A 19,084-nucleotide genomic window follows, 5' to 3' on the forward strand; every position below is an offset into this window, starting at 1 on the left:
ATAGAATGAGGAGTAAGATAGTAATTAAACTTTACTTCATAGTTAGTATGCTTCTGTAATCAAAATCAGTGTTGATGTGCCTTCTGATTTAGAATATAACATGGCTAGGTGCCAAAGAATAACAACACTAGGAGCACAGTAAGTGAAGAGAAATCACATACTAGCAGTAACTACCGGTGAGTATATACTACATATATAGAACATTCTAAAAGAAAAAGCACTGCATGGAAAGAAGGCAACAAAGAAAATCCTAAATTATTCAACTGCCAACAGAAATCACAGTTCCACTTGTGGTTTGAGAAACATATCACATTTAAAACTCTGTTTACATATGACAGCTCCAAGACAAGAGATGGAGAAAGAGAGAAGCTATCATTCAATCAAACACAGGAGTTCACCCCTTATACTTGATGTATGTACCAGAAGCCCTTAGTGGGTACCTTGAAACTACAGACATTACCAAACCCTTCATATTCTACGTTTTTTCTTATATATACTTATTGGTAAAGTTTAATTTATATATTAGAGTAACAATGAATAATAAGCAGCAAAATTATAGCAAGATACTATAATAAGACTTGTTAATACTGTCTCTCATAATGTCACTGTACTCTCCTGACCCTTATGTAATGGAGCGAGGTAATACAACACCTGGGTGATCAGATGAAGTGAGGGGTAAGTGATGTAGGCAACCTGATCTACGATGTAAAGATACGCAGGACTCTGATAGCACAAAGTAAGCCTCTTCCCTTGACATGGGTCTTAAGTGACTATCAGGCAGGTAGCTGTAGTGTGGTCAGTTAGGAACAGCGTGCAGTTTCATTATGCTACTCAGAATGGTGGATGTGCCAGTTAAGAGATAAGCTCTTTCTTTATTCTGAAGCCTTTTCCAGTCAGTGTTTTCAAAATGAGATGAATCACAGGTTTGGGGGAAACCACTGCCTAGACTATGACCTGGGCTTCTAAGGAAGGTCTGGAGCTGTTTGTTTCTCGGTATATGGACCGGAGAAAATGACTTACTTGTTGGCCCACATGTAACTAATACCATCTATTCCAAAAAAGAAATAGGTGCTCAATAATCTTGTTTTTATTACTGAGGTACAATGAAAACAGCACTGCCTCTTCCCTCTGTCCTTTGGCTAGCTGTAGTCTAAAGGCCGGAGCCTATAAAATGAATGAGTCTAGTAAGCTTGATACCTCAGAATCTCTTGATCCACAATCCACTCTCTTTGCATTTGCCAGCCAGCACAGTATTTTACGGTAGACTCTAAGGTCGTTGAAGAACACGAAAAGCACCACAAGCAAGACAACTAGAATCCCCATCTTTTATCACTTAAAAGATAACTGAATTCTTTAATCACCATTTTGTGAAGAGCTCATCTGAAGAGCTGCCCTACCACAATGCTTCCCCATCTGATCCCATTCCTGTTTAGCAGTAATTCACATGCACTGGGATTTTGCAGTTTATAACATGCCCCAATTTTATGAGGCACTAGATTTTTAAAAAAATTTGTCAGTATGCCTTCCATAAATACAAAGGTAATATCAATGGAATTAAACCACATTAAAGGCTTTACAGTTTTTTTAACAGACAAAAACTATTGTTAAAAAATGGCAGTAATGTTATTTAGTGAGAACTAAAAAATAGTGAACTTTTAATATGAAAGGTCTTGTTAATTTTAAAAACGGCTTGTTCAGTTGCTTATTCCTTGAAAGTATTGACTCCTTTGGAAATGGGCTGAACTGTTAACCTCTGTACTGCAAAGACACAGTCAAAGAGATACAGGACATAAGTTGGACCGAAGTCCTAAGTTTCAAGAAAGTCGTGATTTATTTCTATTATCAAGGAATAAATGAATAGTAAGATGATATACACAAAAACTAAGAAAAAATAGATCCAAATTATTATTATTGTTATTTTGGTTTTTCGAGAAGGGTTTCTCTGTATTGTTTTGGAGGCTGTCCTGGAACTTGGTCTGTAGAGGAGGCTGGCCTCGAACTTACAGAGATCCACCTGTTTCTGTCTCCCGATACTGTTGATTAATGATATCTATACATGTTTTCATCCACATAAATCATCTCTCTAAACAGTTCTATTAAACATAGTAATTCCCAAGTCATCCAATAATAGCTTTCAATTGCTCAAATAGCTTCCAATGAAAACTATCATTTATAATTAACAGTACATAAGGCACCAAGAAGCTATCTACGTATTTTTCAATTTTAACACGGTATGGTTTCATATCCCCAAAGGTTGACAAAACAGTAATCATTCTAAATGTCATAAAATCAATGATATTATTCTACTGAATTAGTTGACAGAGCTGATGTGAGTCCAAAATGTCAGGATCGAACTTTACAAATATAGTTAACATTAAAACACAAAACAAAACAGAAAAGATATGAAGTAACAGAAAAGTAACCTTACTAGAATATACGTCTATTAATAGAACTTTCCTTAGCATTAAAGGCAGTCTTTAACAATACAAGATACAATCTGTTTACATAACAAGTTAATAGGAAATATGACACATTCTTGTAAAGGACCAAACTTTGAGTAATGGGATATAGCTCCGTGAGAGCCCTTAGCATAAATAATACCCTGGGTTCAATTCCCAGCACCACAAAAAAGGAAACTTTAGAATGCATTATTCTGATATAACAACTTTATTTTATATATTTTAAGGTTTTATATGTTTAGTTTTAAGTCATTTACTTAGAACTAATGATACTTTGCACAGATGTTATTTATTTTGTATCTATGGAATACAAAATAAGTATACAAGATTAAACCTACATAACAAAATTTCAGTCACAGATGACATATCTGTACATGGGCTTCTCAATTTTATCAAAAAATTCATCATTATTTATTTAAGATACATTTAAACAGTTTATTTCAAATCATCATTATATATATAAATATACAGTATTTAAAACTTTTAAGTCTGAATATTTTTCTATATTTGACAATCACACAAGTATGAAACATAGCAAAAACAAATAAAACAAAGTAAATTAGATGAAGGAAACTAAATTAAAGGCTCATTTGCCTTGCTGCATAAGAAATTATTAGAAATTATTAGTAAGAAATCCATCCATTGTGCTCAAGTTTCATATGATCTAAGAACATGATCAACATTCGGTCATCTATTGAAATAATTGTGGTACCAAATTTATCACTGACCTTTCATTAACCACACAGGAAATACATATGACTTATAGTTCTGTTTTTAAATTTTTCTGTAAGTCTATCATCTAATTTCTTCTGATTTTACTATATTATACAAATTCTAGCATGCCAACCTAGGTCTTTTTTGGAAGCAGTGAAAATAAATAGTATCAAGGTTACAGCACAATAGATAAATTTAAATAATAAAGCATAATTCCACTCCATCCTTACTGAATTAAGGAGATTAAAATTATTTGCAAACAAGGGGTTAAGACTGGGCTGGATTAACCCCCAGAAACAGCTGACCTGACAAGGGTTAGCTCTTGAATCCTAGACTGATGCCTGGGAATCCAGCATGGGACTGATCACCACCCCCTGAATGTGGGTGTCAGTGAGGAGGCCTAGGCAATCTATGGGGCCTTGAGTAGTAGATCAGTATTTATCCCTGGCATACAAATGGACTTTGGGTGCCCATCCAACAATGAGAGATGCACTCTCAGCCTGGACTTTTGGGGGAGGGTCTAGGCCCTGCCCTGGATGAAATGACAGGCTATGGACACCCCCATGGAGGGCCTCACCCTCCCTGGGGAAATGAGAGGGTATTGGGGGGGCTGGTGGGAGGGTGTGGGAGGAGGGGAGGGAAAGGAAGAGGGACCAGGAATTGACATGTGAAGCAACCTTGTTTCTAATTTAAATTTAAAAATAATTAAAATATTTAAAAAAATCCATCAATGGCAAAAAAAATTATTTGCAAACAAAGAACATCTAGTTCTTATACTAATTTTTTAAAGTAAACCACCAAAAGCAGGACATTTCTCTAATTTCTAATATTTAATTAAGCACTTGGATTTCTAAGTTTTCACTCTCTTGCTGATCAGCTTTTAAACATAACTAGAAAAAGAAAGTTCCTATTCTCATTGGCCAGAGAAGAGATGGAAAAAAGAAAAGGGAGAATGGGAGAGGAACTGAATTCTTTTCCCTTGCCCTGTTGCCTTTGCGCGATACAAATAAAACTACCATGGCCAGAGAAAGCAAGATTTTCTCACATTAGACCATAAACAAAATATCACAATTCTCAGCTGTTATTTTAGAAACAAATTTGTATTAGTACTTCGGGTGTATAAGCTGAATGGAGATTGCAGGTGCCAGGCATTGTCCAGGTGAGGTGGTATATGCTTACAATTCTAGTATTTTGGAGGCAGATGGAGGCAGAAAGAGAAAGATGGTGAACTGAAGGTACCTTAATTACACAGCAAATTCTAGGCCAACCTGGGTTACAAGAAGCCTCGTCTCAAAACAACCAAAGGAGTGCCCATTACAATCAGCCTATCCCTTACTTACCTGCCATTACAGAGTAGCCAACGAGCAAGAGAATAGTGAGGTATAATCTTCTGCATGACACTGGCCATCACCATGGTAACAACCAGCTGTATACCTATCACACCCTGTGTGAAAAAGGAAACAAATAAATTTAACAATAAAATAATTAATGTGTAGGGAGCTGGAAAACTATACATTTTGAAAATTATATTTTAAGGAAACTGACTTTAACAATAAAATATCTCATTCTTGTGGCATTTAGGTATTCAAGTCCACATACTTAGTTTAAACCTAAAGCACAGAATGAGATGTCTCTCATATAGTCCTCTCTTCAAATTACCAAAGTATCACAAGCATGTGAAGACAAGTAAAATAAACTAAACATCAAAAATGTATTCCGAATAAATACTCTATATAAATTGAGGGTATCTGGTCAATTTTGGTGAAAATTCTCTGAGGTGCTGAGAAGGGATACGCTCTTGTGTTTGCAAAAAATGTTCTGTAAATATGTCAGGTTCATTTGTTTTTTAATGTCTGTTAACTCCAGCATGTTAGTTTGGATGATCTAACTGTTGAGAATGAGGTAGTGAAATCTCCCACCTCAGTGGGAATCAATCAGTGTGTGAGGGTTAATATGTGATTTAAGCTGCAGTAGGGTTTCTTTTACTAACTTGGGTACCCTTGTGTTTGGTGCATACATGTTACAATTTTAAATGTCATCTTGGTGGATTTTTCCTTGATGAATATGTACTGTCTGTCCTGCCCTGTATCTGCTGATTGGTTTTGTTTGAAGTCTATTTTGTCAAATATTAAAATGGCTATACCAGCTTGCTTCTTATATGCATATGCTTATAATATTTTTTTCCTATCCTTTTAACCTGAGGTGATATCTATCCTTGATGTTAAGGTGTGTTTCTTGGATGAAGTAGAAGGGTGAATTCTGTTTTTGCTTTCATTTTGTTCGTCTGTCTCTTTTTACTCAGAAATCAAGACAACTGGTGTTGAAAGATATCAATGAGCAGTGTCTGTTGATTCCTGTTCATTTGTGTGTGTGTGTGAGAGAGAGTGTAAGCTTGTATGTGAGTGTGTAAGCTTATGTGTGTGAGAATGTGTAAGCTTGTATGTGTGAGAGTGTGTAGGCTTGTGTGTGTGAGAATGTGTAAGGTTGTGTGTGAGAGTGTGTAAGGTTGTGTGTGAGAGTGCATAAGCTTGTGTGTATGTAAGCGTGTGTGTGAGTGTAAGCTTGTACGTGTGTAAGCATGTGTATGTGTGCACATGCATGTACTCGTGCACACATGCTTCCCCTCTCTTGATTTGTTGGTCTAGGATTATTATTTCTTGTGTTTTGTTGGGTGTGTTTAACCTTTTCAGGTTGGAATTTTCCTTCTAGTACTTTCTGTTGAGCTTGATGCATAGATAGACAGTGCTTAAATTTGGTTTTATTGTGTAATGTCTTATTTTCTCCATCCATTGTGATTGAAAACAACCGAGGCTATTGCCAAGACTATAGGTTGACCTCTGCAAGCTGATGGCAAAGCCCTATTACTGAAGATAACACATACAAAACTCACTGAACACAGAGAATCAAGCTGCTGCCTACGTAATGGTTTCTACATGCTAGCTAGTATCTTTGGTGAAAGAAGATACTATTCATGCTACTAAAGGGGAAATGAAAACACCAACCCAACTACAAACCTTTTGATCTACAAAGGTGTCCTGACTACATGATATGTTAGTGCAGTGGGGGCAGCCAACCAATAGACTTGACATAAGCAAACGGAAACAAATACAGAGACCACAGCCAGATATTACGCTTGGAACACTCAGTCCTAAACAGTGTATCTCCATGAAGTCGCTCCTCTCAGGGCTCAGGAAACCTTGCAGAAGAGGTAGGCATAAAGAGTGCAAGAGCCAGGGGAATGGAGGACACCACAGAAACAAGTCCCTGTACATCAACAGGATGAAGCACATAGGAACTCACAAAGAATGAGGCAGCATGCAGTGAGCCTGCACAGGTCTGCCCCAGACAGGGTCCTAGAGATGAAAGGCGAGTGGACACAGGTCCTATCCTTTACCCAGAAGCAATGTCTAAATGATAACCACTTGCAAAGAAAATTTAGTTTTCTCTAAGGGATTCTCAGGGGGACACAAACTACTCTTAAGGGTAGGCAGTAGATAGCCAGCACAAAATGAACTCAAGAGTATCTTTGGAGGTTCCCTGTCTCATAATGTTATGTCAGGGCTTTATATAATTGGTAATAACAAAGTAAAAATAAAATAAGATAAAACAAAAACTAACACACTAGAATAGGAAAGTGAGTTTCTGTATCTGTTTCTTGTGACTTTTCCTGGGCTCTTTTCCTTCAATTTGTTTTTTTTTTTCTATTCCAATAGTTTTTTGTTTTATTTTATTTCATTTTACTTTTAATTATCCCTTAGAAGCCTGTTTATTTTACAATTTGAGATAGAAAGAAGTGGTGGGGAGGAACTGGGAGGAGTAGAGGGAGGAGAAACTGTAATCAGGATATATCATGTAAGAAAAAAACCCTCCACTTTCAAGAAAAACAACAAATTAAGGACATCAAAACGGTGAAATTGATTTTTTTATCTTTCTCTAATTCACTTACCAATGAAAACACCAAACTTTAAAACCAGCAGGCTGGGAAAGGTGGCACATACCTTTAATCTCATTACTCAGGAGGCAGAGGCAAAAGGCTACACACATAGTGAGACCCTGTCTCAAAAGACAGAAGAATAGTAACCACAGTAGTGAATGCTTAAGGAAACTGAGGTAGGAACAATGAATCAGAAGCCAAGCTTGACTATCCTATCTCTAAAAAGAGAGAAACAAACAAAAACCAAAAAACAAACAAACAAAAAAACAGCTTTTACTTCAAGACTGATCAAAGAGAATGGTTAAAGAACACCTTGCTGTAGGCAGAACTTTGATTTTCTCTCTTCAAGTCCTCGATCTAACAACTGTGTACCTGGGTCTCCTTGTCCATAAACACAGTAATTCAATTTACTTCACTGACATGTTCATGCTCATTTGTTATAGTGATTAGACCATTAGAAGACAACTTTTCAAGTAAGGAGTTGAGAGGTGGTTCTTGAACAGGACTATTTTTAAATGTGTACCAAATCTATTTCAACTCTACTTTATTTCTAGATATTTAATGTCTTAAATTCTGACAACTGGATTACAGATAGAGCATCTTTTATTTCAGTTCACATCCAAGGTTACATTATTTAACTTCACATTCTCCACTCTTTTTCCTATAGGTTGTAACAGTTCTACAATTTCTATACCCTGAATACCATCACAAAAAACTCCTTAACAGTCTGCCAGAAGGTTGCTTTATTTGAAATTATAGATTTAAAAGGCAAAGCACTTTTAGTTAAGAAAGTGTTGGAGACAAAGTGAGCCTCACTGGACCTGGCCTTGAAATAGTGACAGTAGTCCAGCATCACCAAGATTAGCGGTACAGCCTCTCACAGACACAAAGACAATTTAACAGTTCAGCATTCCTGCCCTCAATTGTAAAATCATATTTTAGTCGCATTTAATAAAGTCACCACCATAAAACGCTATTCCAGCAAGATATATCTAGAAGATGTATATGATAGAATGTGACAAACTGGGGAAGGATATTGCTCCTCTTGCTTCAAACCACAAACTATAGTGAGATACTGCTAAAAGCTTTACTGTTAAAGATGTAGACCATGCAAGTAAGGCACAAACAATCCAACAAGATTCAGAGAAACATATGCAATGATCACAATTTGGAGATAATGATGTTGTATCTTTGGTATCCAGAGAAGAAAAGCATCCTAGAGATAATGTTGAAAAATTCAGAACCTGATCAAATATGGAGTCAAGAGAGAATCAAGAAACTCACCTTGAGAAAGGCAAATGCTATAGGAAAGTTGGTATATTCTCAGTATTCTAATTTATGTATGACTAAAACCTGAACAAGGCAAAAGCATAACTCTAATATGTTCAATTTACTATGTCACTTGCCTCTTCTGAAATGAAGCTGAAAATAGCTTTCCAAAACCTCATCTACCTGCTGTGCTAAACACATTATTCCATAACAGGAATCTTTCAGCTCTCTAAGACAAATCACCAAGTCTTTCCTAGAATGCGTCACTGTTAGATGACTACACATGTCACACTAAATGGAAACATAACTTTTACCGAAAAACAGGAATCTACATAAACAGGTCATTTGAAAATTATGTGGAAAATATTTGAATACAGTTACTACTTTCCATACACACACACAGGAAGAGTACCTTGAGTATGCTGTCAAAATTGTAATTTTTGGAGAACTGTTTCATTAATTTTCTATTTTACTAGTACTAACTTAGACATTAGCAACTGTAATAATCTTCTCTGATGTGGATATCTTAAAGTGTCTTAAATGTCCTGAATATTTTTCATTATTTAACAGAGCATACTTAAATAAATTTAACTCTGGAGTTAAACAAATTTCACAACATTAAACTTTTAAACTGATGCACTGAAGCTACAAAGACCATCACAGTTGAACCTCAAACATGCCACCACAAAGCCTTCATGGTTTTATTAATGCTTCAAAACAATAACTTAGCCAAACAGTTTCTATCTGGATTAATTGACTCTAGGTTCAACTTCCCTTGACAATTGGAACTGGAAAAATGAACTTAAAAAACAGTTTAGTAGACTTGGGTGAACCTTCCCAAGTCTACTAACCTGAGTTCATGAAGAGCAAGAAAAGTTACATTTTAAGTATTTAGAAGGACGATCATTTCAATTTTTGTCATTAATAATAGGTTTTAAAAATCCTACCAATGAAAATTAAGTAATTCTCAAATAAATAAAATATATACCAAATACTAGTAGTTTCTTCTGCTTGTCAACAGTGGAAACAAAGCTTCAATAGTGAAATACAACCATGTTGTAATTTTAAATTTTAAGCTTTGAAAATCATGTCGCCCTCAGTGAAGTTGACACTTTGTTATGTTTCATTAAACTAGCTCTCCTGCTGACAAACAAATTGAAAGGAAACACGCATTGTTTACTATTAGAGGACATATTTGCATATAAAGTTGGGACTCAGATCACCCCAAATGGTTTCAATTATCATCTCCCTTACAAAAAAAGAGAACGGCTACTACCCATCGCCCCCCCCTTTTTCTCAACGTTTTAGTGACTGATACCAAGACATATTGAGGTAGATTTCTTAAACATGCAGAAATCATTTTTACTCAAAAAGAACAGGAAATTTATCATTTCAACTTATATTAAAAAAAACTTACGAACGGACACTTGAGGCATTTAAACAAACCTTCTCTAGACAATTAACAAAGGCAAGCAGAATGTAAATGACCAAAATCATACAACTACCTGGTTATAGACTCAAATAGAACCCAGGCACCTAATTTCAAATGTAATGATTTTTCTACTAAAGTCTATTGAGTTCACTTAATTAACATGTATTAGGGAACCAGCTATTGCATTGTGCTTTACAACACTAGAAGCAAGGAAATGTGCATGGTGCTGACCTTTAATGAGCAGTTAGCACATACTCAGATGAGATACATAGTATATTCAAAAGTGAACAGATAGGAAGTTCACACAACAAAAGGAGAGAGAAATTGAGAACAAAACTATGGAAGGTCAAGCATTATTCAAGAGGCAGTGGTTTGGTCAATCAACATTGCTAACTGCTTTAAGAGAAAGATAGAGGGCAAAACCAGATATTGAAAGGTGAGACTATCAGATTTAAAATTTAACCTTAAGGCTATAATACCATGAAACATGGCACAATATGATGAGCGGTTAAGAAAAGTTCGTCTGGATACCAAGAATGAACAAGGACTAGCCCAGCATCACTAAGACAACTGGCCCAAGTGACAAGAACTATGTATATCTGAGTATCTGTACTGTCACAGAGAGAAAAACTTAGAGCACATAGTACAGCACATGAGAGCAAAAACCCAGGCACATATCATTTGTGCCCAAATGTAGTCTTATGCGATGTTCCCTTATATGCTAATCTTGCAGTCTAAGTTTCGATCATATATTCTTTACAGCCATTTCATTCATTCAGCTACCACATGCTATACCATGTGCTCCAAACTGCTCTGAATGCTAGGGAGTTGACAGTAATGTGCTGAGTGTAGAATGCATCTCCAGGCGGATAATGAAGGCTGAAACTCAATTCAGTGGTCAGTGCACTGATGGAGTCATGCTTTGAGAGCATACTGGGAAGTCACAGGAACTAAGAGGTGGGTGGGCACTGATTAGAGGAAGTAAGTCCCTTGAGGGTGTGTGTGCCTTTAATGTTACAACTTGTTCCTTGCCCCTTCCCATCTGCCTTTCTATCTTCCTTCTGAAACAATGGAGCAGCTGATGTGGACTGACACTTCTAACACTCTAAACCAAAATAAACCTTTCTTTCTTAAATTGTTTTTGTCAGGAATTCTGTCATGGCAAAACAAAAAAAACATCTTGTGTGGGTGGTGGGTACAAGTGGTGTCAAGAAGCAGGTGATAGGTCTCAGAGAGGCTTCCCAAGAAAAACACTTGGCTACAACCCCGATTTTAGAAAACACACCTTTACTGGGGTGGTATGGATAATCAATCTGCTTGAGACAGACTGACAGAAATCAGGCTTAGAAGAGTGCTATGACTTAATTTACAGGAAAATAGAAGATAGAATGAATCAATTTTACTAAGGATCCATTCCATTACTGTATTTGTCCCCTTTATTTTAATTTAAATTAGAAACAAGCTTGTTTTACATATCAATCCCAGTTCCCTCTACCTCACCTCCTCACCTGCCCCCCACCAACCCCCTATTTCATCCCCTTTCTGCTCCCCAGGGAGGGTGAATCCTTCCTTCCATGGGGAATCTTAGGTTTGTCACATCATTTGGAGCAGGGCCTATACCCTACCCCCTGTGTCTAGACTGAGAGAGTATCCCTCTATGTAGAATGGGCTCCCAAAGTCCACTTGTGTACTAGGGATGAATACTGACCCACTACCAGAGGCCCCATAGATGAACCAAACCGCAAAACTGACATGCACGTTCAGGGGGTTTGGAACAGTCCTATACTGGTTTCCCAGCTATCATTCTAGGGTCCATGAGCTCCCCCTTGTTCAGGTCAGCTGTTTCTGTGGGTGTCACTAGCCTGGTCTTGACCCCTTTGCTCATCACTCCTCCCTCCCTGCCACTGGATTCCAGAGTTCGTCTCAGTGCTTAGCTGTGGGTTTCTGCTTCTGCTTCCATCAGCTACTGGATGAAGGCTCTAGGATGGCATATAAGGTAGTCATCAATCTCATTACTGGAGAAGAGCCTTTTAAGGTAGCTTCTCAACTACTGCTTAGATTATTAGTTGGGGTCAATCTTGCAGAGCTCTGGACATGTCCCCAGCGCCAGATTTCTCTTTAAACCTATAATGGCTCCCTCTATTATGATATCTCTTTTCTTGCTCTCCTCTATTCTTCCCCTAACTCGATCTTCCTGCTCTCTCCTGTCTTCCTCTCCCCTTCTCTTTCTCCTAACTCCCTTTCCCCTCCCCCCATGCTCCCAATTAGCTAAGGAGATCTTGTCCCTTTCCCCTTCTCCTGAGGACCATGTATGTCTGTCTCTGTTAGGGTCCTCATTGTTTCCCAGCTTCTCTGGTAGTGTGGATTGTAGGCTGCTACTCCTTTGTTCTATGTCTAATATCCATACATGAGTGAGTACATACCATGTTTGTCTTTTTGTCACTGGGTTACCTAATTGAGGATGGTTTCTTCTAGTTCCATCCAATTGCCTGTGAATTTCAAGATTCCATTGTTTTTTTCACTGAGTAGTACTCCACTGTATAAATGTACCACATTTTCTCTATCCATTCTTCAGTTGAGGGGCACCTAGGTTGCTTCCAGGTTCTGGCTATTACAAATAATGCTGCCAAGAACATGGTTGAACAGGTGTCCTTATTGCATGATTGTGCACCTTTTGGGTATATGCCTAAGAGTGGAATTGCTGGGTCTTGTGGCAGACTGATTCCCATTTTCCTGAGGAATCTCCATACTGATTTCCAAAGTGGCTATACGAGTTTGCACTCCCACCAGCAGTGGAGGAGTGTTCCCCTTCCTCCACATCCTCTCCAGCATAAGCTGTCATTGGTGTTTTTGATCTTAGCCATTCTGACAGGAGTAAGATGGTATCTCAGAGTTGTTTTGATTTGCATTTCCCAGATGGCTAAGGATATAGAGCACTTCCTTAAGTGTCTCTTGGCCATTTTAGATTCCTCTATTGAGAATTCTCTATTTTGTTCTGTACCCCACTTTTTAATTGGAATAGCTGGTGTTTTGGTGACTAGCTTCTTGAATTCTTTTTATATTTTGGAAATCAGCCTTCTGTCAGATGTGGGGCTGGTGAATATCTTTTCCCATTCTGTGGGCTGCCGTTTTGTCCTGTTGACTGTGTCCTTTGACTTACAGAAGCCTCTCAGTTTCAGAGGTCCCATTTATTAATTGTTGATCTCAGTGTCTGTGCTACTGGTGTTATGTTCAGGCCGTGGTCTCCTGTACCAATTCATTTGAGGGTACCACCTACTCTATCAGGGAACTCCTACAGCTGATAAACAACTTCAGCAAAGTGGCAGGATACAAGATCAACTCGAAAATCAGTAGCCCTACTATATACAGATAATAAAAGGGCTGAGAAAGAAATCAGAGAAACATCAGCCTTTATAATTGCCACAAACAACATAAAATACCTTGGGGTAACCCTAACCAAACAAGTGAAAGACCTGTATAACAAGAACTTTGAGTCTTTAAAGAAAGAAATTAAAGAAGATACCAGAAAATGGAAAGATCTCCCATGCTCGTGGATAGGCAGGATCAACATAGTAAAAATGGCAATCCTGCCAAATGCAATCTACAGATTCAATGCAAACCCCATCAAAATTCTTCACAGACCTCGAAAGAATAATTCTCAACTTTATATGGAAAAACCAAAGACCAAGGATAGCCAAAACAACCTTGTACTATAAAGGAACTTCTGTTGGCATCACCATCCCTGACTTCAAGCTCTATTATAGAGCTATAGTCCTGAAAACAGCTTGGTATTAGCACAAAAACAGACGGGTAGACCAATGGAATAGAATTGAACACCCTGGTATTAAGCCACACACCTACAAACACCTGATTTTTGACAAAAAAAAAAAAGCTAAAATTATACAATTGAAAATAGAAACCATCTTCAACAAATGGTGCTGGCATAACTGGATACTGACATGTAGAAGACTGCAGATAGATCCATATCTACTGCCATGCACAAAACTTAAATCCAAATGGATCAAAGACCTCAATATAAATCCAGCCACACTGAATCTCTCAATTACTGTCTTAATGTATGAGTTATACAAGTAAGCAGAAGTACAGTCTGCTTGGTGAATACTGTCTTAATGTATGAGTTATACAAGTAAGCAGAAGTACAGTCTGCTTGGTGAATACTGTCTTAATGTATGAGTTATACAAGTAAGCAGAAGTACAGTCTGCTTGGTGAATGTAGCACAGAAAACAGCAAATAACACTGAAGGGCATTTCACTCATGCAATGTTTAAGACTGATGAAAATGCAAACACAATATAACTTTGTAGTGTATAAAATATATTCAACGCTAAATAGTTCTGAATAAGTATGTTTTATTTGACTTAAGACTTCCAACTAATAACACAAACCTGTCTGCTCTTTAATAGATAAAAACAAATGAAACACTACCCCTTTGGACATGTAAATACAACTGATATGACTACACTACTCTAGAACAAGCAAGCCAAGGAACCAAACCATATCTAAGTTCAATATGAAAGGACATTTTATTTCTTTCATTGTACATTGATTTCATCTAATTCTAGAAATGCTAACCACCCCAGCACCACCTACAAGTGTGGTAAATAGCAAGATAAATGTCATTGTCTAAGTGTTATGCTAACCCTACAAATTTAGGGAATAATTAAGCCTACAATGGTAGTACAGGAAAGCCTGTTTCAAGGAATGACATTTGACCTAGTCTGACAACTTTAAAAATGGACCCCTCTCGAAGGTTGCTCAAGTCAGGGCAATATGTAGGCTGACATTATTTCCATACCTATCCTTCTCCCCAGCTCCAATCCCCCAGTCTCATCCCCATCTCTGTAGTAGAACACTTGCTGAGGTCTACCTTTTCTTTCTGACTCCATTCCCAATGGATCACAAAGATGTTCTCCTCAACCTTTCCTCTTCCAACTCATCTCAGTATCCCAGCCTCCAACACCATTTCAATGGGAAGAAGACACCGGCTGAGCGGGGCCAGGGAAACAGATAAGCAAAGTTAAGACCTTAACCACTCACTCCTCCCCTCAAAATCCAATCCCCCAGTCTCATCCCCAACTCTGCAGCAGACATCTGTGGCAACCCTGCTTGTCCCCTGTTCCTATGTCCTATGATCCCACAAATCTTCCCCCTCCAACCGCTCTTCCTCAACTGTATCCCAGCCCCAAACTCAAACAGGCTCAGACCACTCATGCCAGAAAACTAGGTAGGATGCCTGTGGATTCTCTCTTCTCCCTGGGTCCCACAGATCCAATTCCCAGCCTTGTCCCCAGCTCTGTAACAGACCACCTCCGGCAGCCTTCTTCTCCTCTGCCCACACCTCCAATGGATTACACAGACCTTCCTCTCCCCACTTGCTGCTTTATCCCAGGCCCCAACTCCAGGAGGCACTCTCTGCTAACACACAGACCACTCCTGCCAAGAAAGCTGGGAAGCTGTAGATCTTTCCCTCTCCCTCTGTACCTCTAGATCTAATCCCCAGTTCTCATCCCCAGAGCTACAGTAGACCACCTGTGGTGACCATGCTTCACTCTCTCCCCCAGTTCCAAGGAGACACAATGAGTATATCCTTGTTGAACACTCTGCCCTCCTCCCTCCTGTGGACTCACTCAGACCTCTAGCCCATTCCTATGTGTCAATTCCTAATACCCAGAAACAACATTTTACCTGGAACCACCAAGTGGCCACAACTATCATGTTCATAGAACATTTCCTACCAGGCAACACAAAGGCACCACATTCTCCAAAAATCCAGAGACTAAAACAGAAGCCAAGGAATAAAACACCGACCTAACACCAAGAAATGTGGAAATTAGCACCCAGATCTATAATCAACCCATCCCAGATGCCTAGACACCAGAGTAAAATCACAATCAATAACAGCCAGGGCAATATAGTCCAGCTGTACTATCACAGCAGGCCCTGGATATTCCAACATAGCTGAAGCACAAAGGGAAAACAAAAACAAAAACTTTAAAACCACCTGTACGAAGATTGCAGAGGTCCAGAAGGAGAAATAAATAAATCCCTTAAAGAAGCCCAAAAAACACAAACGGTGTAAAGAAATGAGTAAAACTGTCAAAGGCCTGAAAATGGGAAGAGAAAAAAGAAAACACACACTAAAGGAATTCTGGAAACAAAAATTTTAGGAATTGAAACAGGAACTACAGAGGCAAATTTCATGAACAGAGTACTAGAGACAAAGAGAATCTCAGGCATTAAAAATATGATAAAAGAAATGCATACATCAGAGAAAATGTTAAATCCAAAAAACTGACATAAAACATTCAGGAAATCTGGGACACTATGTAAAAAGCAAATCTAAGGATAACAGGAAGGACAGAAATCCAGTTCAAAGGTCCAAAAAATGTTTTCATCAAAATCAAACAAGAAAATTTCCTAACCTAAAGGTAATGTCTATAAAGGTACGAGAAGCATACAGAACACCAAATAGATTGAACCAGAAAAAAGTCACTTTGGCACATAATAATCAAAGCACTAAATGGACAGAAGAAAGACTAGTAAAAACTGCAATGGAAAAACACCAAATAACATAAAATGGTAAACCTATTAAAACTACACCCAACTTCTCAATGAAGACTCTAAAAGCCAGAGGCTTGGATAGATGTTTGCATCTTCTAAGATACCACAGACACCAGTCCAGACTATTATATTCAGCAAAATTTTCAATCACCATAGATGGAGAAATTAAGATATTCCATGATAAAGGCAAATGTAAACAATATCTCAGTCCTACAGAAAGTGAGAGGGAAAATTATAACCTAAGGTGGTTAATTAACTACAACCATGAAAACCCGGGGAATAAATAATCTCACACTAGCAAAATCAAAGGGGAAGTGTTTGTGTACATACACACACACCACCACCACCACAAACAAATAAACAAACAAACAAAACAGGAAATCAGCCACCAGTCACTGATATCTGTCAATATCAATGGTCTCAATTCCCCAATAAAGAGACACAAGTTAACAAAATGGATGCAAAAACAGGATCCATCCTACTGCTGCATCCAAGAAACATACCACAACATCAAGGATAGTCATTGCTTCAATGTAAAGGGTTGGAGAAAATATTCTAAACAAATGGACCCAAGAAGCAAGCTGACCTAGTCATTTTAATATCTAACAAAACAGACTTCAAACCAAAAACTAATTCAAAGAGATGGGGAAGCACACTACATACTCAAAGTAAACATGCTACCAAGATACCAAGATTACATTCAAATTCTTAACATCTATGCACCAAATACATGGGCACCCATGCTTGTAAAAGAAACTACTACAGCTTAAATCACATACTGACCCCTCACACAAAGAGATTTCAATAACCGGCTGTCCAGACAAACCTAAACAGAGAAATTCTAGAGCTAACAGATATCTACAAAAGAATATTTCTTCTTCTCTACAACTCATGGAACTTTCTCCAAAATTGACCACATATTCACATATGTTAAATATCAACACATGCAAGAAAATTGAAGTAACTCTATGTATCCTATCAGACCACCACAAATTAAAGCTGGACATCAACAACAGAGACAACAGAAAGCTTACAAACCCATGGAAACTGAACTCTCTCCACTGAATGAAAAATGGGTCAATACAAAATAAAGAATTTAAAGATTTTTCAAGAATTCAATGAAAATTAGTGCATAGCATACCCTAACTTACGGAACAATAAGACAACTAAAGGTGATCAAGGGGTTATAAACTGGAAAGGAGGAAGTCAAAGTATCATTATTTGCAGATGCTATGAAGTATACATAAGTGACCTTAAAAATTCCAACACTTTAAGGAAAGTAGCTGGGTACAAAATTAACTCACAAAATTCAATAGACCTCCTATATACAAATGTCAGACTAAGAAATCAGGGGAAAAAAAAATCTTTCACAAGAGCCCCAAAGAACAAAATAACTTGGAGCTAAATTTTAACCAAGCAAGTGAAAGACTTGTGCAATACAATATTTAGGACATTGGAGAAAGAAATTGAAGAAGGTATCAGAAGATAGGAACATCTCCTGTGTTCATGGATTAACATAGTAAAAATGGTCATTCTACCAAACGCAATCTACATATTTAATGCAATCCCCATCAAAATCCATACACAATTCTTCATAGATCTTGAAGGGACAATTGTCAACTTCATATGAAAAAAAGCAAAACAAAACAAACAAATAAACAAACTAAAAACACCCCACAGGATAGCTAAAACAATCCTGAGCAATAAAAGAATTGTGGGAAGCCTAATCATTCCTGATTAGGTTATACTACAAAGCTATAGTAACACAAACTATATTGGCATAAAACAGACACACTGATCAATGGAATCAAGTTGAAGTACCAGACATAAACCCACACATCTATGGACACCTGATTTTTGATATAGAAATCAGAAATACACACTGGCAAAAGGACAGACTCTTCAAAAAATGGTGCTGGTCAAACTGAATGGCTGCATGTTTGCCCAAATCCCTGCACAAAACTCACCTCCAAATGGATTCAACACCTCAAAAAAAAAAAAAAAAAAAAAAAAAAAACAGGTACACTGAACTTGATACAAGAGAAAATAGGGAAGAGCTTTGAATTCACCAGCACAGGAAAAGACTTTTTGAACAGAACACTGTTAACACAGGCACTAAAATCACAATTAATAAACGCGACCCCATGAAACTGAAAAGCATCTGTAAGGACACCATCATTCAGACAGAGCAGCAGTCTACAGAATGGGAAGAGATTTTTTTTAACCAATTCACTTTTATTTAAAATATACAAAGAACTGAAGAAGGTTAATTATTAAAAACAACACAATTTTAAATGGTATATAGATCTAAACAGAATTCTCATTACAGGAATCTGAAATGGCTTAGAAACACTCAAATGTCCAACACGCTTAGCCATCAGGGAAATGCAAACCAAAACTTTTGAGATTCCATCTTATACCTGTCAGAACAGCTAAGATCCAACAACACAAAATGACAGCTCAAGCTGGCAAGGATGTGGAATAAGGGGAACACTCCTTCATTGCTGGTGGGAATGCAAACTTGTAAGGTCACTATGGAAATGAATATTCTGGTTCCTCAGGAAGATGGGAATCCATTTACCTCAAGACCCAGCTATACCACTTCTGGGCATAACCCCAAAGGATATTCCATCCTATGACAAGGACACTTGCTCAACTACGTTCGTTGTTGCTCTACTCATAATTGCCAGAGAT

The 19,084-nt window shown here is 37.7% G+C and overlaps 1 protein-coding gene across 4 annotated transcripts in view; it reads right to left on the bottom strand.

Annotated features, from left to right (window-relative positions):
* The window catches only part of Tmem161b (transmembrane protein 161B), a 79,270-nt gene that overhangs the window by 43,785 nt on the left and 16,401 nt on the right, over positions 1 to 19,084 (bottom strand). For 2 of the 4 annotated variants that reach the window (XM_013126380.3, XM_013126386.3), the window contains one exon: positions 4,514 to 4,617. In XM_013126380.3, coding sequence (XP_012981834.1) covers positions 4,514 to 4,617 — 104 coding nt within the window. Of the gene's footprint in view, positions 1 to 4,513; positions 4,618 to 6,187; positions 6,835 to 19,084 lie in introns of those variants that run through there. The other 2 variants (XM_005065685.4, XM_021223490.2) reach the window with 2 other exon arrangements.

The sequence above is a fragment of the Mesocricetus auratus genome, unplaced genomic scaffold (genome assembly GCF_017639785.1).
Source record: "Mesocricetus auratus isolate SY011 unplaced genomic scaffold, BCM_Maur_2.0 Super-Scaffold_100020, whole genome shotgun sequence".
NCBI lineage: Eukaryota > Metazoa > Chordata > Mammalia > Rodentia > Cricetidae > Mesocricetus > Mesocricetus auratus.